Source organism: Mauremys mutica, chromosome 4 (assembly GCF_020497125.1).
Source record: "Mauremys mutica isolate MM-2020 ecotype Southern chromosome 4, ASM2049712v1, whole genome shotgun sequence".
NCBI lineage: Eukaryota > Metazoa > Chordata > Testudines > Geoemydidae > Mauremys > Mauremys mutica.
This window is the reverse complement of record NC_059075.1, coordinates 128952810-128973506: the sequence shown is the minus strand read 5'-3', so window position 1 is coordinate 128973506 and position 20697 is coordinate 128952810. Positions and strand designations below refer to the sequence as shown.

At 53.6% G+C, this 20697-nt stretch overlaps 2 protein-coding genes across 6 annotated transcripts in view; both read right to left on the bottom strand.

Moving 5' to 3' along the window:
* The window catches only part of CACNA1S (calcium voltage-gated channel subunit alpha1 S), a 120259-nt gene extending 109983 nt beyond the window's left edge, over positions 1-10276 (bottom strand). Inside the window, exon 1 of the mRNA XM_045014196.1 lies at positions 9808-10276. Within this exon, the coding sequence (XP_044870131.1) occupies positions 9808-9968 (161 nt within the window). The 5' untranslated portion in view covers positions 9969-10276. The remainder of the gene's footprint in view (positions 1-9807) is intronic.
* Positions 10277-15660: 5384 nt separating this feature from the next.
* LOC123370187 (alpha-1,6-mannosyl-glycoprotein 4-beta-N-acetylglucosaminyltransferase-like) overlaps positions 15661-20697 on the bottom strand; it is a 32451-nt gene continuing 27414 nt past the window's right edge. For all 5 annotated transcript variants that reach the window (XM_045016491.1, XM_045016490.1, XM_045016489.1 and 2 more), the window contains one exon: positions 15661-17956. In XM_045016491.1, coding sequence (XP_044872426.1) covers positions 16812-17956 — 1145 coding nt within the window. In that variant the 3' untranslated portion in view covers positions 15661-16811. The remainder of the gene's footprint in view (positions 17957-20697) is intronic.

Sequence of the window (20697 nt, the reverse complement as noted above, 5' to 3'; positions counted from 1 at the left end):
ATGTTAATATTCCAGAAGATGGTCTCCAGGAAAAGCCAGTAGCCCGCTGGTCATCGCAATCATTTTGAGACGTGTGCATGGGTAATATTTAAGGAATTATGTCTCTATACTGAAAATGATGTTCTTAAAGCCTCGGGAGCTGAGGCAGGTAACCAGGAGGGGACATATCTCAGACAGGTTCCTTTCAGGAAGGGGTTACAGACACTTATCTCTTCATCTGGTCCTTGTCTGTATTGTGTATGGTCCCTTCACAGCGGGAGTCTAGCTTGTGGCTCAGTATGCAACTAATCTAGATTACAAAATTGACAAGAGACTGCAAAATCTACCAGTCCTCACCCACAAATAGCCCCCCAACCTGAAGCAAATACTCACCAGCAACTACACACCACACAACAAAAACACCAACCCAGGAACCAAACCCTGCTACAAACCCCCGTGCCAACTCTGTCCACACATCTATTCAAGGGACACCATCATAGGACCTAATCACATCAGCCACACCATCCGGGGCTTGTTCACCTGCACATCTACCAAAGTGATATATGCCATCATGTGCCAGCAATGCCCCTCTGCCATGTACATTGGCCAAACCGGACAGTCTCTATGCAAAAGAATAAATGGACACAACTCTGACATCAGGAATCATAACATTCAAAAACCAATAGGAGAGCACTTCAATCTCTCTAGTCACTCAATAACAGACCTAAAAGTGGCAATTCTTCAACAACAAAAAAACTTCAAAAACAGACTCCAAGGTGAAGCTGCAGAACTGGAATTAATTTGCAAACTGGCTACCATCAGATTAGGCCTGAATAAAGACTGGGAGTGGTTGGGTCATTACAAAACCTAAACTTAATTTCCCCAATACTAATTTCTCCCTACCGTTACTCACACCTTCTTGTCAACTGACTCTGCCTGTTGGTATGCATACTTCCACCTTTTCATGTTCTCTGTATGTATAAATATCTCCTGTCTGTGTGTTCCATTCTATGCATCCGAAGAAGTGAGCTTTAGCTCACGAAAGCTCATGCTACAATAAATTTGTTAGTCTTTAAGGTGCCACAAGTACTCTTGTTTTGTTTTTTTTTTTGTCTGTAATGGGCCACTCTCTTACCACTTCAAAAGTTATTTTTCCTCCTGTTTGGTATCCTGCTGTTAATTGATTTATCTTGTTAGACTGACCTCACACTTGGCAAAGCAGCCACCATCCTTTTATGTATTTATACCTGCTCCTGTATTTTTCATGCATCTGATGAAGTGGGTTCTAGCCCACAAAAGCTTATGCCCAGATAAATGTATTAGTCTCTAAGGTGCCACTCCTCGTTGTTTTTGCTGTTACAGACTAACACGGCTACCACTCTGAAACCTACCAGGAGGAGCAATTAGCACCAGGGGGTCTGGGTTCCGAATAAAGATCAAAGGACTGTTTTGAGATAGCCTGGGCTGCAAAAGAGACACTGGGGGCTCCTTTACTTAAGATGCAAGCTGCCAGCATGACTTGTCTCATGAAACAAGGATCACAGGCTGTAAAAGGTTGGAAGGAGTTTGGGGTGAGCATTGCTCTGTATGACATGAAAGTATCGAGTCTAGGATCTGGAATGCGTGCTCTGATTTTATGTTGTATGTAACCGTTGGTTTCCAATACGTGCCCCCCACAGCACGTCTCCCATGCTGGGCAGCAAGACAGGATGGATAACACAGCAGTTCAGACAATAGAGCTCCTCTGTTGCTCTGCTGTCAGGGGAGGGAGCGAGCCCAGCGCAGAGACCCCCAGCCAGGACTGCGAGGAGGAGGAGAAAGACAAGCCCTAGCTGCAAGAGAGGCCACTCGGCTGCTGAGTGGCTCCTGCCCACTAGATTATCCAAATAAAATCCATGTCCCGCCTGCTATTCGGATAACGAGGAGCGTCCTGTACGTGCTACATCATCTGCATCAAATAAACTGCTGCGTGTGTCCCTCTGGACACACCCAGTGTGTGCGAAGCAGGGCAGCGATCGGAGGTGGGACTGGGGAGCTGTGGGGAATGTGGTGTTGTACAGCTGCTTTGGGTGCAGCGAACCTGGGAACACTCAGTGAGCGATTGGCACACTCCAACCTCTGATGTCCCCTGGAGGGCCCAGTGTCCTCTTGGCATGTGCCAATTGCTAACCCTTCAGTGACAGCAGGGCCTGCAGAAGCCTAGAGGGTAGGGTGGAGGTGAGGAGCTGACTCCCGGTCAGGGGCGGCTCTATGTATTTTGCCGCCCCAAGCACGGCAGTCAGGCGGCTTTCGACGGCATGCCTGCAGGAGGTCCACTGGTAACACAGATTCGGCGGCATGCCTGCAGGAGGTCCACTGGTAATATGGATTCGGCGGCATGCGTGCGGGAGGTCCGCTGGTAAGGCGGATTCGGCAGCATGCCTGCGGGAGGTCCGCTGGTAAGGCGGATTCGGCGGCATGCCTGCGGGAGGTCCGCTGGTAAGGCGGATTCGGCGGCATGCCTGCGGGAGGTCCGCTAGTAACGCGGATTCAGCGGCATGCCTGCGGGAGGTCCGCTAGTAACGCGGATTCAGCGTACCGCTGCCGAACTGCTGCCGAAGCCATGGGACCGGCGGACCTCCCGCAGGCATGCTGCCGAAGGCAGCCTGACTGCCGCCCTCATGGGGCAACTGGCAGGCTGCCCCCCATGGCTTGCCACCCCAGACACACGCTTGCTGCGCTGGTGCCTGGAGCCACCCCTGCTCCCGGTGGGCAGAGACAAGGCTCCTACATGCAAAGGGCAGGTGGTAGTGAGGTGCCTCCCAACCCCGGGTACCTCTGTAAAGCATCACATCTGGGCACAGAATTCATTCATTTGCATTTAGGGAGAGGCTGGAAGTGTCCCCACCCCCACCCCAGGGAGCATTTCATGCACTTTTGTCCAAGTTTGAGCAAATTCAAACTCTGCTGCTTTTTGGCCCCGAGGCGTTGGCAAGTCTGGGGGCTGCAGGTCAGGACTGAGGGGCAGTGGCAGAGCTGTGTTTGGGGGTCTCCTGGCTGGGATAGCAGGGGAGCTGGAGGTCAGGGCTGGGTGTGTGGGGTTTGTCTAGCACCTACCTGCCCCCTCTTTGGCCCGGGACTGTTCTCAGCTCCCTAGTAACAGAGACAGGAAAAGCAAAACAAAAGCAGGGTCTTGCACAAACATTTCCACTTGTTCCTCTGCCGCAGCAGGACCCAGAGCCCCAGGAAGTGGGGAGGGCCGGGAAATGATGCTCGCCGGGCAATTTGCAAGGGGAATCAATCCAAATGCTCTCCAGCCATTTAACAGATCCAGTCACCCCTCTGCTCGACAGCCTGGGGGGACGGTGCTGGTGGTTTGCTCCCCAGCGGCAGGGCCGGTGCAACCATTTAGGCGGTCGCCTAGGGCGCTAGGATTTGGGGGGGCGCCATTTTCTTTGGCAGCGACCACGGCGGCCGGATCTTCGGCCACCCCGGTTGCCGCCGGCATTTAGGCAGAGGGAGCTGGGGCAGGGGAGCGTGGGGAGGGCCGCCTGCAGCAAGTAAGGGGGGGCACGCAGGGTAACTCCCCGCCCCAGCTCACCCCTGCCCCACCTCCTCCCCGAGCACAACGTGGCCGCTTCACTTCTCCCGCCTCCCAGGCTTGCGGTGCCTAAGCAGAGAGGGGAGCTGCCGTGGGGGGTGGGGGAGGAGGGTGTGCCTCAGGGCGGGGGCGCGAGGGGGAGGGGAGGGCGCAAGGTGGAAGTTTTGCCTAGGGCGCGTAACATCCTTGCACCGGCCCTGCCCAGTGGCTGCCCATCGTGCGCCTGCCATGTATGTGGAGGTGGATCAGAGATAGCGGGGGAGGCTGGGGGAGAGGGTGTCACAGGACACACAGCTCGTGTCCCTCTGTCATCCCACCCACAGAGCGTGCTGGGTTTGCTTTCATGGGGCCAGGCTGAGAACAAGGCGGCGAAGATTCAATCCGGGGGAAGCAGCATGGCCTGGCTAGGGGACGAGGCAAAGGCCTAAGACACGTCAGCTGCTACAGACAGTGACAGCCGGAGAGGCCCAGCCATTGGGCTAAAGATCACATCACACCTGAGGTCACTGCGCGGCTGGGGACCATCCACAGTGATGACAGGCTGGGCCCCGACGGCCGGGAGGCTGCGCTGCTCCTGGGACACTCACACTGCAGGGGACTTTAGCTGGTGACTGATCCTCAGAGTGGGGCTCCCCAGGGCCGGGCTCCCCAACAAGGCACTTCTCCCCTCCCTGGGCCCAACCCGAGTCTCTGCCTGCCAGGGCACCTGCCTGATGAGGGCTGTGGGGAGGGGGGCGGGGATTGATTGGAGTCAGCTTTCAATTACCAGATGCTGGCCTGTCTGGCAGCAATTTCACACGTGCTCCTGCACCCGAGGGTAACAGCGTAAAGCATAAACAGCGCTGAGGACAAGGTCTGATGCCCCCGTCCTTAGTCCCTTCCCTCTGGGCTCCATTTATTATCCCAGCAACCACAAACTCACCCCAGGAAAACAAAACTGCCCCAGCTGGGGCTTTCTACCCAGCCACAGCGCCTAGGGCCTCTCTCCAGTGGCTCCTGCAAGCAACTGTCCTTTGCTGCAACATCTCTCTGCAGACCCCACGACCCTGCCCCTCCTTAGCGTGAAGTAAGCACCTGTCTCCCCTCAGCTAGGTCTTATCAGTGAATAGGGCCAGCTGGCCACAGGCCTGCATCCCTTAACGGGGCAAGCTGCCCTGTTACACAGGCCAAATGAACTCCCGCGGCTCTTTAGATATCTTTGGTAAAGGGAGCCATGCATATCCGCGATGACGTCTTTCGACGACGAACCAGCCCCTTCGCCCCGTGGATTAAATCTCCTGGCTGTTCAGCATCTGCCTGCTGCCTAGACCTCCCGGAATCAGCTGACAAGGAGGCAACTGGCTGCTAAAGATGATCCCTCTGCTGCCTTAATTTTAGTCGCGTGCCCGAGGTGGATATGCTGGCAGTCCGTATATTTTACCCCACACTTTACTGTCAATCACCATCATCATCAGCCTCCCAGAGCCCTTCCATCCCAGGCTCTCGGGGCTTGAAAAACTCAAGTCCCTTCCCCACCATCTCGTTTCCCACATTTGCTCCCTGGAAATAACAGTGCTGCCTGGCACCTGCAGAGGGAAAGTGCTCGTGAATTGTTACAGCGAATGAAACCTCTCCTTCCCTCGGGTTATTCTCCCCTTCTCCAGAGGAGTTAAAGGAGGGACACAGGGATCGAGTGACCCGCCTGAAGCCACACCCAAAGTCAGCGGCAGAAATGGAAACAGAACCCAGGAATCCCAACTCCTAGTCCCCTGCTTCACCCACTGCATAGGCTGCCTTTTGTCCTGCAAGGATGGAAGGAGCCTGGGACCGTTCTCTGTGCCTCTGCCATTTGGGGATGTAGTTCCCTCCCAGATACTCCCTAGAGAAGTATTACCTAGTGGTTGAAGCAGGGGCCGGGGAGCCAGGAGTTCTGTCCCTGATTTTGATCCTAACCTGCTGCATGTCCAGGTCTTAACCCATCTGCAGCTGAAGTGCTGAAGGGTGCCAGCCTGGCCCCTTTTGCTAGCAGGAAATGCAGCCAAGTTAAAGGTAATAATAATTGGAGATATACCAATCTCCTAGAACGGACCTTGAAAGGTCATTGAGTCCAGCCCCCTGCCTTTACTAGCAGGACCAATTTTTGCCCCAGATCCCTAAGTGGCCTCCTCAAGGATTGAGCTCACAACTCTGGGTTTAGCAGGCCAATGCTCAAACCACTGAGCTATCCCTCCCCACTTTGGGATCCTGTGGGGGGAAGGTTCCTCTCCTGGCTTCTCTCCATTTATGACTCCAGCCAGTGGCGGCTCTAGGAATTTGGCCGCCCCAAGCACGGTGGCATGCCGCAGGGGGCGCGCTGCCGGTCGCCGGTCCCGCGGCTCCGGGGGACCTCTTGCAGACGTGCCTGCGGAGGGCCCGCTGGTCCCGTGGCTCCGGTGGAGCATCCGCAGGCACGCCTGTGGGAGGTCCACAAGAGCTGCGGAACCAGTGGACCGTCCGCAGTCATGCCTGCGGAAGGTCCGCCGGAGCCGCCTGCCACCCTACCGGTAAAATGCCGCCCCAAGCGCGCGCTTGGCGCGCTGGGGTCTGGAGCCGGCCCTGACTCCAGCAAAGCTCTTTGAGAGCATCACCTCAACCCTGGCAGCAGCAGCAGCATGCAAGCATCATAAACCCGTCTCTAGCTGCAGCCTAAATCACACCAGGCCTGGAAATTTGCTGGTTTTTATAGCCAGGTTCTCTGGGGCGTGACAGGGAACAAGCTCCACTGGGCACCAGCTAAGCAACCTGCCTTCTGAGCATTGTGAAGCGAGGGTGGAGTCCAGGTGCCATGTATACCAGTAATGGGGCACATGTCCCCACACCACTGCCCCCAGTGCCCCAACACTCCCAAACCCACCTCCGTACACCCCCAGCATGCTCACAAAGCACGGTCACAATTAATCCTGTACCAAGCAACCGGCCTGACCTTTGAGCAAATGCTACCGTGAGTGGGCCAGAACTAGGCCACTTCCTCTCGTTGCAACCCCAAAGCAGCGAACCAGGAGCATTGTGGGTATAAATAGAACCTGCTGCATTGTGGGTACCAGTGTAACCAGATGCAGAGGAATCTCTCTCACACACATGCTGTCCCCTACCCTGTTTGCAGTGACTGCTTCTTTGACCTTCCTGTTGATGCACCAGTGTCTTTCCTCCTTCCAGTCTGTGTTCAATAGCAGGTCCATTTGCTCTCATGGCTACAAGGTATTCAGTGGTTATGGCAGTGACCTAGGAGTTGTTGGCTCTAGTCCCAGATGTGCCACTGATTTGCAGGCTGACCCTGAACTAGTCACTTCTGCTTTCTGCGTCTCTTGTCCCATGTGTAGCTTGAGGGCACTACTTCTGTTGCAGTTGTGAGAATGAATTCATTAAATGTTTGTAAGGCAGTGAGAGAGCCTCGGGCAAAGGCAGCCCAGAGCATTGTTATTATTAAAAGGGAAAAAAAAACCCACCAGGTCCCAGAGCCCTTTGCATAGGGAAGGACGGGGATTGCTTGCTCCTCATGGAAATGCTGCCACTTCTGGGGTAGAACACTGCATGGCAGGGAGGGAGGAGGAGTCACTAACAGCTATTATGCAGGATGGATTTCAGGGAGGCAGACAGTGCAAAACTGGAGTGTACCCAAGACAAAGGCCCCATGTGCCATTTCTTCCAAAAGGTACCACCAAGCCTTCAATGGCCACGCCCCACACTTTAGGTCTGATCCAGCAGCGTGGGGCACCCAGCCGGGTTCAGTGCTTCAGGACTGAGTCCGTGAGAGAAGCGCCACCTCTTGAGTCATTAACACCTCTTCCTGCGGCACCCGGGATGATCTCCTAGCCAAGCTGTGACTAGACCCAAACATGCTTCATGTTCCAGACCTCCAGCCCACAGTACAGGGATCCTGATGGCCAAACTGCTAGCGTGTACCCACAGGATAACCCCCCATCTCTTGATTCACTGATTTCTCCTGGAGTGAGATCGTGCCCTCAAGTCAAGAAAGGACCCAGGCGATGTGCCTGATGGCCAGAATGCAGCCTAGTATGCCTGGGTTGAATCTGGGCCCTTCAGGATCCCAAAAGCAACAGCCTCTGTCATTTGAGCTAATGGAGTAGAATCATAGAAGGTTAGGGGTGGAAGGGACCTCAGAAGGTCATCTAGTCTAACCCCCTGCTCAAAGCAGGGTCAATCCCCAGACAGATTTTTACCCCAGTTCCCTAAACAGCCCCCTTAAAGATTGAACTCACAGCCCTGGGTTTAGGAGGCCAATGCTCAAACCACTGAACTATCCCTCCTCCTCCCAAGTTTTGGAGCGCCAACCAGCTTGTTACATATTTAGTAATTGACACAGTTGGAGCTAGAATACTATTGACTGCCAATGAGATTTTGGTTCCTAAGTGCCTAAGTCCTTTTTGAAAATGATATGTAAGGTTCTGAGCACAGCCAATTCTGGGCCTCAGGCTATGAGCTGGAAGCAGCGGCATCCTCCTAAACACTTGTCACCGGAGTGGCTGCCCTGTAGCACTCTCTGCAGGCCAAACCTGGCACTGCAGGCACTCCCTGCCTCAGTTTCTTCCTCTGAGGTGTCCCTCAACCCTCAGCCTTCCCCACCCAGGTTGGAGGTGGCGATGGGGCCCAGCTCTCCAGCCAAGTCTCTGACTAAAACTTCACCCCTTCCAGGGTAACAAGAATCCAAACACACAAAAGGGTCTTCCACTCTCCATGGGCTCCTCTTCAGCCCCCCAGGGTTAGCTCCCAGCCCCTTTAGGCTGCCAGAGATAGCTCAGTGGTTTAAGCATTGGCCTGGTTAAACCCAGGATTGTGAATTCAATCCTTGAGGGGGCCATTTAGGCATCTGGGGCAAAAATCTGTCTGGGAATTGGTCCTGTTTGACAGGGAGTTGGACTAGATGACCTCCTGAGGTCCCTTCCAACCCTGATATTCTATGATTCCCTGCTGCAGGGTCCTGATCGGAGGTCAGAAGGGCCTATTGTGGCCATCTGGTCTGACCCTCTGTATCACACAGGGCCTGAACTCATTCCTCTTTGAGCTAGAACCAAGCTTTTAGCAAAGCCAGGATCAGAGAGCGGGGAGCCTAGGGCAGTGATGGATGGAGAGGGAGAGGTGGAGGGGAAAGACAGAGATGGTGGTGGGGAGAGAGAACGAGGAAGAGACAGGGAGAATGAAGGAGAGAAAAAGGGAGAAGGAAAGAAAGAGGGAGAGAGAAGGGAATGGTGGAGGGGCAGAGGGAACCATCCATCTGTGATGTCAGACAGCAGCTGCGGGCAGCGGGCGAGCGGCTGACTCACTCTCTGAGCTATTCCAAGCAGCTTGCAGTGCCCCTCTCAATTCCTTCCTCTCCACGCACACTTTACTTTCCCAGTTTGACATTTTCTCCCCTACACCCCGCTCCAGGCCGCCTCCAGCTTTTTCTCTTTCCTGCCTCCGGAGCAAAGTGCATCCTTTCCCCACCACATCCCGCTCCCTGCCCCGACTTCTCTAATCACCCAGCATCTTCCTGCCCCCGGCCCCTGCGTTTCAGTTCTCTCCGCCTAGCCCTCTCCCTGAACTGGTTGATCCTCTCGCATTCCTTCCCCAAAATGGTTTCTGCCTTCCTTGGATTTCTGCCAGCACCATGTATATATCTTCCCTCCTGAAGTGAAAGCAACGTCTCCCTGTCTGCCCCGCTCCCTGGCTGCACAACGCCCTGGAGAGGGGAACCCTTGGGATTATTTCCCATGGCCCCATCTTCGCTTGGTACCAAAGAGACTGAACAGAAACTGCAGTGTCCAAACCGCCTCGGTTTCTCTCACCCAAACAGCCCCCCTTCCAGTGAACACATCAATTACCATTGTCCCAAGAAAACACAGGCCAGATCCTGATCTCCCTGACTCCAGCTTCATGCCACTGAGCGTAGCAGGGTCACAGAACCGGGCCCCTCAGCTATATTTAGCCTTTCCGAGGCCTCCCCTGCTCTTTCACATCACCAGCGAGACAGACGGTACAAACAGGCCATCAGGAACAGGAAAACCAGATCGACCGCTCACCGAGTTTAAACCTGTCCACACCTACCAAATGCCCCCAACATTCTCTCCTGTGTTGGGCACACACTTTCCTCTCGCTCGCCGCTGTGTCGCGGCATTCCTGCCGCATGTTTTCAATTCCCCCTTCGTGCTTTGCCGGGTCTCGGTCTCCCATGTTTCTAGACACCCCCACGCAGGGCCCGTCTCCCCTCCCCGCCTAGACGGAAAGGATACTTCCATTCCACAATGCCAATGCAGGCTTTCCGCAGCGGGTGCTGAAGGGTTAAGCAGAACAGAGCCCTGGCTGGCCGGGGGGCTGCTGGTGGCACCGGTTTCTTTGACTTTTCTTTCTGTTGCTTTTTCTTCTGATCATCCTGGGCAGAAGAAGGCTCCATGATCTTCCTACCCTAGCTGCCTCCGCCAGCTGTTCTTCTCCCCCCGGTCCTCTCCTCCCACAGCTGAACCCCCGTCCCCAGCCCAAAGCCCCTTCTGGTTCTTCTGCCGAGCCAGTCTCCTCGGTGCAGAGCCAGCGGCGGGGGGGGGGGGGGGGCCTGGAAATCTCACTCACACATACACAAATGCACCAGGCATGAGTTTAAAATTAGACACCGTCCCCGCTCCCTGGTGCTGTCAGAGTTCCTGAGACAGCAAAAGAAGCCCAGCAGCTGTTGCTTATCCAAACGCCGGTAACTGCTTCCCAAGCTACGGCTCCAGTTTGGGAGTGAGGGACCCACGTCAAGAGGGAAATACTCCAAGAAAATCCTTCTTCAGCTCTCTCCTTGGCCTTCTTCCCCATCTCCCTCTGGCTTCTGAAGCAGCCCAAGGAATCATCAGGCTGTTTAAACAACACAAGCCGCCTGCTTTGTCCGACTGGGCCCAGGGTGCATTTCGCTTGGGTTGGGTGACTGCTGCAGATAAATCCTGCCTCTTTTGCAAATGCATTTGCCTCTCCTGTCTGGTGTTCGCTTTCCAGTAATCCTTCCAGCCAGTGCGTTTGTTGGGACAAACATTCGCCGCCAAGCAAATGTTGTTATTAATCGGAATCAGGGAGTGTGTGGAAACCCCTCTGTGCTAGGTGCTGCACATACATGAGAGAAAATCCCTGTCCCAACAAGTGTAGAATCTAACCAGACACGAGTGGGAGGAAATTAGAGTTCTGATCCCCACTTTGCAGAAGGGGAACAGAGCAGGGAGGGCCAGATCCTTAAAGGGATTTGGACACCTAACTCCCACAGAGTTCAGTGAGAATCAGGCACCTAACTGCCTTTGCAGATCTGGGTCAACGTCCCACAGTAGCAGAGCCAGGAATGGAATGCAGCTCTCCAGAGCCCTATGCCAGGTCAGGAACCCCGAGAGTCTCCTTCTGCATTGCAGAGTAGCCACAGAAAGCACGTGCCGAACTCGGAGTGTTTGCCCCTGGATCCTGACTGTAACTAGCAGGCACTTCTTCGAGGCCTGCCCAGCAGAGGGGTGCAAAGGGGGGTCAGCAGTGCCGTTAGCCCCATCCAGAGTGAGGAACACAGCCCATGTCTCCTGCTGCCTCCGCGCGGCTGCGGGGGAAATTCAGTGGTTAAGCTCTGGAGCAGGCTCCCAAGGGAGGCTGTGGAACCCCTGTCACTGGAGATTTTTAAGAACAGGCTGGACACACACCTGTCAGGGCTGATCTAAGTTTACTTGGCCCTGCCTCAGCACAGGGGGCTGCACTTGGTGACTTCCCAAGGTCCCTTCCAGCCCCACATTTCCAGGATTCTACAGGGCTTGTTCTGGATTTCACCCCCTAAGAGGGTCTAGGACTGGCTAGCACCAACACCCAACACCTTGTCTTTCCCCTCCCTCGCATCGCTGCATTTTACACTGACCAATCTGCCTGCATGTCCCCTAGGGAAATGTCTACATACAAACAGTTAAATACTCCAGGAGATGTATTAGACTTTGCACTGCTACAGGGGCCTTCACCCTGGATGTGTTTTACAAACATTTCTAGATAATACCACCGAGCACCTACAGAGAGCCTTGTATCTGCAGATGTCAAAGGTCTTTAGAAAGGTGGGTCAGACGTATTATCCCCATTTCACAAGTTGGGAAACTGAGGCCTGGATAGGTAACGTGCTCAGAGGCATGCAGCCAACCCACAGCAGAGCTGACAAAACAACCATCTCTTGCACTTCTAAACCCTGCTCTGCAAGCACTTGACAAAGAAAGAACGTATCAGTGTCCCTATTTTACAAGCAGAGAAGCTACAGGTCCACATGATGGGGCGACAGGCCCCACACCAGCCAGCAGGCCAAGAACAGAACCCCCATTCCTTGCCTTGCAGCTGGAGCGCTAACCACTCTTCCACCACCCTGCTACGGCTCATCTAGGGTGACCAGACAGCAAATGTGAAAAATCAGGACAGGAGGGTGGGGGGTAATAGGAGCCTATATAAGAAAAAGACCCAAAAATCGGGACTGTCCCTGTAAAATCGGGACATCTGGTCACCCTAGGCTCATATCATCTCAGGATCATGTCATCTGCCATGGAACTGCCTGTCTTGGGAGCATCCCAATTCAAGGGCCAGCAGCCCCAGTGCGACACAGTCCTGAAGGAGAATCCCATAGCTACATGCCTGCTAACCAGTGGGGGGAGGGGAGACGCTGCAGCTGTTCCTGTCCATTGCTGCATGCTCTGGGAGAACCAGCTCAGCTGTAAAGGGGTAAAATTAGCAACATTAATTCCACACACGCACACACCCCCAGTCATTTCCTGCATTTTAGGGTCAAATATTCCTTCTCACGCCCCAAATGATGAGGTCCCTGGAGGTATCATGGACTGCGTTCACCACATCTAACTAGTCCTGAGTGGGTCCCCATTTTGCCCTCCCTCCTTCTCCCACTAAACACTGCCCCCATGTCACTTGGGATTCAACCTATGAGCTCTGCTATTGTTGCAGCCCTAGCGAGCAGCTCTGAGGATCTCAGCCCTGTCCCAGCACCACTAGCAGCTGCTAGTGCCAGGAAGGGTCTCTGGGGACATCTCATGGCCAGCTGGGGTGTGGCAAGCTTGGAACTGGTACACACACCTTGGTAGATGGTTTTCCTCCACCCCAGTCACAGCTGTAAGTAATTGCACACACTGACTGATCACGGACTAGGTGTGTGCTTTTAAAGACAGAGATCCAACAGTGTGTGAATGGAAGGCCTAAGGAAGGTCTGCTCCCTGCCCTGTGCCATCCCCTTGGCCAGGAAGGGTTAGCCGCAGAGGACTGACATTGGTGGTGGCTCCTGGAGTTTTCCAAGGCTCTAGGTGAAGAAATATCAGGCCTAGATGGCAAATTCAGAGGTGACGTTTCCATCCGGCCCCAGCTGGACAGACTTTGCCTCTGGCAGGGATACCACCAGCCCTAGAAGACACAAGATCATCCTGAATGGTACCATGGGACCATCACAGAGATGGATTTGCAGGTGCTTTTTTGTGGTTCAAGAGTTTGCAGGCTTTGACTCAGCCCCAAACTGCCAAGGGAGAGTCGGCCCAAACTGCCCCGGGTTAGGAGGCAAACTCTGTGCCAGCCCCGAGTAACACCTGGCTTCCAATCAAATCCACCAGTTGGCAGGCTCCCCTTGGAGGCCTGAGAATCCTCAGCAGAGCCCAGTGGGAAATGTGGCATTCAGAGATCACACCCAGACCACAAAGGTGATTCCATTGATTTCAATGGAATTTAGGAGCCTAAATGCCCTGGAGGATCTGGGCCTCAATGCTGAAGGTGCTCACAAGCGCACCTAGTTCCACCTTGCTGTGCAAAACAACAAGAGCTTTGTGGCACCCTGCCCAGACTCTCTGTCTGCGAAGCTCAGCCCTTGAAGGCATAGCTCCCAATACCACATCTTCCCTTCCAAGCCAAAACTTAACAACAATAACGCTTAAAACCCCAACATTTATATAATACACAATTACACATACTGATAACCAACGTAATAACGTCACTAACAAGGTTCAATTAGTCTGTGAGATGCCCTGCCCTGTCGCTTAGACCTGGGAGGTGTAATGTCATGGCACACATACACAGAAGTTAAGTGGGGGAAATCCCATCAATGGCTCTTGCTGGATGGTTGTCAACAACCAAACAAAACAACCATGTGCTGTTTACACACATTGCTATGTGCATTGTCTACATCTAGTCATGGTTGCTCCTTTGAGCTGTAGTACTATTTCCAAGAACTTTTTTGGACTTGTTCAGAACCTATATACTTTCCCCCACCTAGTAGTTACCACAGCACCATCATTAAAAAAATACAGAAGGACACCATGGGTATGTCTACACTACAAAATTAGGTCGATTTTATAGAAGTAGATTTTTAGAAATCGATTTTATATAGTCGATGCATCTTGGTATTTTTGGATGTGTGTATTATGGTATCACTTTCTTGCGGCGGGAAAACATTGATTTTGCCTGTACAGTAAATGCAATAGAGAGTTGCTGAAAAGTTTTGCACAACCTGAGGATGGATGAAAAGTTCTGCGGGTACTTCATCGAAGCTGAACAGCAGGCTACTGAACTGAATCTGCAAATGCCAGCTTACAGGAAGAGGCAACCAGCAAAAACTCTGGATCATTTTTACCGCAGTCACACCACCTCCTACCTTTTGGAATCTTTAAATGATAAATATAAAGTTGATTTCTTTTTCCCTGCACTCAATGCTGCAATAAGTGAAATCAACAGACAATTTAATACTCAAAGCATGTCCTATCTCACTGCAAAAAAACTGAAAACTGTTAATATATCAAAAGGAAAAGAAGCACTTGTGAAACCAAACAAAGAATTTCAGTGCAGAGTTCCTGAAATGCAATATGATTTATTAGTACACCACATTGAACCTATTTTAAACGCTCAGGGACCAGACAGTGGAATATCTTTTCTGGAACACATGAAGGTCTGCAAAGAACATGACCTGGAACTTTTGTATCCTGATAGATTTGACCTATTGTTGCTTTTGGCAACATTACCTGTTACAGTTGCAATGGCAGAAAAATGTTTTAGTGCTAAAAAGTGTAGACTTCGCAGCCGCCTGACAGAAGCTCGTCTTCAGCAACTGTTAATTCTTGCAGTAGAGACTGACATAACCAACAGTGTTAACACAGAAGAGGCTGTGGATACCTTTATTCAGATGGCTCCCCGGTGCATGGATTTCCGTTGAAATGGTGAGTGTACCACAGTTTATTGTTATGCAGATGATGTAGGTGCGTGTGTTGATATGGTTTAATGTGTATAATATGTATGTGTTTAACTTGCCCCTCCAAAAGTGGTCAAATTGAAATTCCTGCCCATACCCCTGCCCACCAGTGTCTCAGGGATCCTCTACCCATTTGCTGAAACAGGAGTGAAAGCACAAGCAAGAGAAGCTCTTCAAACGGGGACTCCTCCCTGTTGCTGGCTCTGGTTGCCGGGAGCGTGCAACCCAAAAGACGGCTTGGCAGGATGTGTTGGGAACCCGATGGGCCGTAACAGCTTCCTGCCATGTGCAGAGCGAACAGTCACTTTTTCCCACACTGCAACAGGAACCAGGAGCTAGAGTGGTCACAGCTGGGGAGGGCATTAGGAAGCCTGGGATAGGGTGGTTTGACTCCGGTTTGAGTACTGCAGTGTGAATGCGAGAGCCCCGGCTTTGGGGCCTGTGTCCTGAAATTGTAAACCTGAGGCATGGACACTCCCAAACGCAGGGTCCACGGACTCAAGTCCCACTAACCCCTGGCTCACATTGCAGTGCAGACATGCCCAGAAAGCTGGCTGGGTGTTTGGGATGCCAGGCTCATTAGGCTTGTAGGCTAGGAGTGGAGGAGCGGGTCTAGAAGCCAAGGCCCAGAGAGCCAGCTCTGTGCGCTTAGGACTGGCAATGAAGGGTGTGTCCTGGGGATACCCAATGTTGCCAATTCCCACAATTTTATTGTGTCATGATATTTGATACTCCCCATACGGTCTAGCTCCTCACGTCAGGTGAATACAAGAGAATCTCCACTTGCACTTCAAACAAATATGAAGGGTTCTTTTTACCCTCCTGGTGGTGGAGAAAAGTTTAAAAATGTGACCCTAAAAGCTCAGACACCAGAAGGCAAGTGAAAGGAACCAAATATTTATGATGTTTGTAAAAATCTCATGACTTTTAAGCCAATCTCGCGATTGTCAAAGGCTGGAACCTAACAGTGGATACACTAGATGAACACTGCCACAGAACGGAGTTCTTGCCCCTGGGTTTCGCCCCGTGGTGCCAGGGGCCACACAGAGACTTGCTTCTAGGGTTTCAATGTGGTTTCAGAAGAAGTCAGGAGCGAGAAGGGGGCTGGCAAGGAGGCTGGCTTGGCTAGTTAGACTGTAAGCGCTTGAGGGCAGGGATTGTCTGCCACTCCGTGTTTGCACAGCACCTCCCACTATCAGGCCCTGATTTTGGCTGGTTCCTAGGCACTGCTGTAATGAATGTGATTAATAACCTGCCCCTCCCACCGTGAGTGTAGCCCCCTGGCATTCGGGGTACAGCGTTTTAGCCGTCAGGCAGGAGAGGTTGGAATCCCAGTTCTAAACTGTCGGGGTAGAGCAGGTCGGCCGTGAGCAGTAGGATCCTGAGCCAAGGTTTCCCACGTGGCTGCCTCTGCCCTGGGAGCAGCCTCACACGCTGGGGCATTGGTTTTGCCCATGTCTGGGCTAGTTCCCCAGTAGACAATGCCCCGAACCTGCCCCGAGCCGGGCACTGCTGGCTCTCCTGACCTCTCCAGAGCCCCAGCAGTCTGCTGCAAGCACCATTTCAGGTCTCGCTCCTGGGGCCTGACCCAGCGGGATGCTTACCCGGGCCTGGTTCTGACTGCACGGCCCCCACAGGAAGCAGTTCAGAGAAGTCAGTCAGCTCTGTGGGGCCAGGCAGGGGCCAGGCTCTCCTATACACCGGCAATTAGTGCCCAAGGACATCGGGCACCCTGAAAGGCCAGAGTATCAATGTGCTGCATTAGCTCCCATTTCTTGTCCTAATGCACGATCCTGCCATGCTACCAGGATCCTGCTGTGCCACTGCCCTTACCCTCAGTGCCCCATCTTCCTTCCCCACTAGGCCCTCACTGCGCCTCCCCTGCAGGGTGCCATTGCCTGAGAGGGGCAGTGCCACTACACTCCATTGCCCCTCAGGCACCCCCAAACCGCTTGCTTGGCCCTGAGAAGGGAGGCCAGCTCCCTGGCGTGTGGGTCACCAGCCGTGCCTCTGTCCCCTGCACCCCCCTTAGCTGTTTGCTTTGGTCCAGATGCTGATGCTGCGGATGATCAGCCATTCGCTCTGACTCTCTGTCACTAGGATCCGCACGCACTCCGGGGCGGCAGCCGTGCTGTTCTCCAAGCCGCTCCGTTCAAAGTGTCCCTTCTCAAAGGCTCCGACGTGGGTGTATGTAGAGCAGCCCTTGCCTTTCCCCTGCCGCTGGCTGCCCAGCTCCACAGTCCCTGAGTGGAGATAGTCGGTGTGGCGCTCCTCAGAGCCGGTGTGGACCTGGAGCCGTGAGATACGGGCAGGCTGGTGGAACACGATGGTGAAGTGGCTGCCGGCAGACGGGGATTTCCCCCAGAAGTACTCCGGCATCGTGCTGTAGGCCTTGCTGGGCAGGTAGTTCTCAAAGGTCTCTATGTCTGTGAACATCACAGCTGGGGGGTTGTCAGGCAGGTCCAAGGAATCTGCCTCAAAGTCGTCGTCTTTCAGCCGGTTGACCGCCCCCTGGAAGGAGGAGTACAGGCCGATGTGCTGGAAGAGGGATGGCTTGAAGCGAATCACCTCCTTCTGGGTGAGCAGCAGGCGGAAGTGCCCCAGCAGCCAGTCACACGGCATTTCCTGGTAGAACAGCAGCAGGAACTGGGCCAGCTGGGGCAGGTCGCTGGAGTGGTAGAGTTTGCCAATGTAGCCCAGCTTGGAGAACTCCAGCGTGACCCAGTAGGAGCCTTCCTGGGATGCCACTGCCTTCCTGATGGTAGTGAAGAAGGACTTGGAGCACTGCACGTCATCCTCAATCATGAGGTAGTAGGAGGAAAGGTTGGCAGCAAAGCTGAGGAGATACGCATAGTCCACGTTCTGCTTGGATCTGAACTGCACTCGATCCTCAGCATCATTGTAGTTCCTCTTCAGGCCTTCCAGGGGCGGGTAGGACTCCGGAGGGGCATGGATAACCAGCAGTTGGCCCCGGAGGAGGTGGGGAGTGAATCTTGCGGTAATGTCCGTCACCACCTGGGTGTTCCACTCCGAGTCCAGGTCAGCCAGGTGCACCACCACCACCATCTCCTCCAGCTCCTCCTGGGTTGACTGCTTGAAGATGGACTTCAGCGTGTCCAGGAGGTAGTTGCCTCGCTTCCGCTTGACAGACGACAGCCCCACAGTGAGGAACTCTGAAACATGGAGGGATGAAAGGACAGACATGAGCACCACTGACACGTCAGTAAGGCCCAGACCCTCACAGTATTTCGGGGCCAACTCTCTTTGAAATCCAGGAGAGTTAGGCACCTAAATACCTGTGAGGGTGTGAGTCTAGCTGATTTCACAAGAAGCCAATAGCAGGTCCTTGTGTTTGAGCTCAGGTTGACACCCTGTACTGAAGGTCTCAGAGGATGGCTGGGCCTTTATGGGGAGTTGTGCCCAGCCTTACCTATGACGGATTGGCTACATCCCACCTGAGATGGATAACTGCCTTCAACTACCTGAAGGGGGGTTCCAAAGAGGATGGAGCTCGGCTGTTCTCAGTGGTGGCAGATGACAGAACAAGGAGCAATAGTCTCAAGTTGCAGTGGGGGAGGTTTAGGTTGGATATTAGGAAAAACTTTTTCACTAGGAGGGTGGTGAAGCACTGGAATGGGTTCCCTAAGGAGGTGGTGGAATCTCCTTCCTTAGAGGTTTTTAAGGTCAGGCTTGACAAAGCCCTGGCTGGGATGATTTAGTTGGGGTTGGTCCTGCTTTGAGCAGGGGGTTGGACTAGATGAGTTCCTGAGGTCTCTTCCAACCCTAATAGTCTATGATTCTATTCCTTTCCCCAACTTTGTGCCTGTCTTCTGAATTTCAACGGTAGGCTCTAGGAGTCAGGAAGCATATTGTACTATTTGTTTGTACAGCAACTAGCCCATTGGTAAATGTGAATTGTTTGATGATGCTGGTAATTTCAGGAGAAATGTGTGTGTACCGGCCCTTACTTATCACGTTTTCTTGTTAATTTCCCCTTTGTGTCCTACCTAATCTCTCTCAGTGAAGAGCTCCAAGCCCGTGTGTCATGAACTAGGACTGTTCTTAATTTGGTCTTTGAATGCAGAGTGGTGAGTGTTGGCCTGGGAGGATGGTCTGCATTGGGGGATGGGAGACTGGCCTTGAAGGAAGATACCTGAGCATGTAACCTGAGAACCCAGGAAGGGGTTAGAGGCCAGGTGACACCTCTGCCCAGGAAGCTGAACGAAGGCTGGGGGGGAGGAGACGCTGGGGAGTGAGAGAGTTTCAGGAGCTGGCTAGAGGAATGGAGGGAAGCCCAGACAGGGCTCTGACCCCCCAATGGAACTGTGGTGCTCCTGGGACTCCAAGATGGACCTAATTGGGGAGGATCCTGTTGTCTATGCCTGCAAGACCTGTCTTGGACTGTGTTCCTGTCGTTTAAATAAACCTTCTGCTTTACTGGCTGGCTGAGAGTCATGGTGAATCGCAGGAAGCCGGGGGTGCAGGGCCTTGTGTCCCTCCACACTCTGACACCGTGTTGTTTAATCAGAGTGGAATAGCTGACATCTCTCCTCGCCCCAGATGACTCAACCACTCCCACTGCACCTCCAAACTGACACAAGTGAGAATTTTAGTGCCATCAAAAAAAACCCTCCACCGACACACAAGACAGGACAGGGTCTCCTCTCTCTTCTGCTTGTCCCCTTCTCCAAGGTAGAGCAGGAGCAGGTAGGAAGAACTGCCTCCCTGTGGCCGGGGAGTAGCAAGAGTTGCACAAACAGAGCTAGAAGGAAGCTGTATGTCTTGTGTCAGATCGTTTTGCCCACTGGGTGACAGTGTCACACCAGCTATGCCAAGGGGAAACTCCCTTCCCAGCTGCCATGGGGGACACCAACCCCACACTGAGCCAGCAAGGGCTATAGGGCTGCTGTGGGCCCACTCAGCCCTGCCCCGCTGCACCTGCATTCACTGCCAGGTAATGAACGAATTTACAAAGGGAAGTGGACAGGTCTGTGGGTGGCTGTCTGTCCCAGGAGGAGACCAGATCTCTTATATTTTGCTTCCTGAGGAAAGGATCAGCCCAGAGCCTCTGCAGAGACTGCTGACTGGGTGCCAGAGCTCTAGGGGGGGAGGCGGGCCTGGCGCGGGACGGTGGAGTTTGTTTTCGGAACCCCTTCTGCAGTAAAGCAAAGCAGTACTTTGCAGGCTGCCTGGGCCAGGCCTGTGGGGCCCAGCGAGACTGTGGCAGGGAACCTGTGTCTGGGAGCAGTGGGGAAGTGCTTCACTAAACTCCTGTGGACTTTTGCACCCTACGTGAGCCTGCCCTGTGGTTTGTCTCGGACCCGGGAGCCGGGGGGGGGGGGGGTCACACACTCCCATGTGCAGCAGAGGGAAGGTCACAGCCCACTGTTGTTTCTGTTTTGGGCCCTCTCCCATGGGCATGACTAGCTCCTCAATGACAAACGTCTGCAGCCGCTATTCCAGGCTACAGAGAGACTCAGCCCTTTGTTTGCTAGAGCCCTAGTGAGGGTGTGGCAGCTTGTAGCTTTCAGAGGAGTTAACAGGTAGAGGCTACGGGGGAGCCTAGCCTTTAACTTGACCTGTGGATTCATGTGACAGCTACAACCTGCCTTGTCTTCACTAAGATGTTAACTCAAGTAAAGCCCAGGCCATTCTTCCGAGTAATGTCAAGGCTGCTCCCAGACCTCTCAAACGACGGCGAGCCCCGCCACGGGCAAGACAGCCAAGCCCAGCACCCGAACACAGATATAGACTCATAGAACCACAGGGTGAGAAGAGACCGCAAGGGTGCAGCCTCCTGCCACGATGCAGGACTTTTTGTGTCTAACCCACCCCAGACAGATGGCTCCAGCCTCCTTCTGAAAACCTCCAGCGAAGGAGTTTCCACAAGCTCCCTAGGGGTCTGTCCCATCGT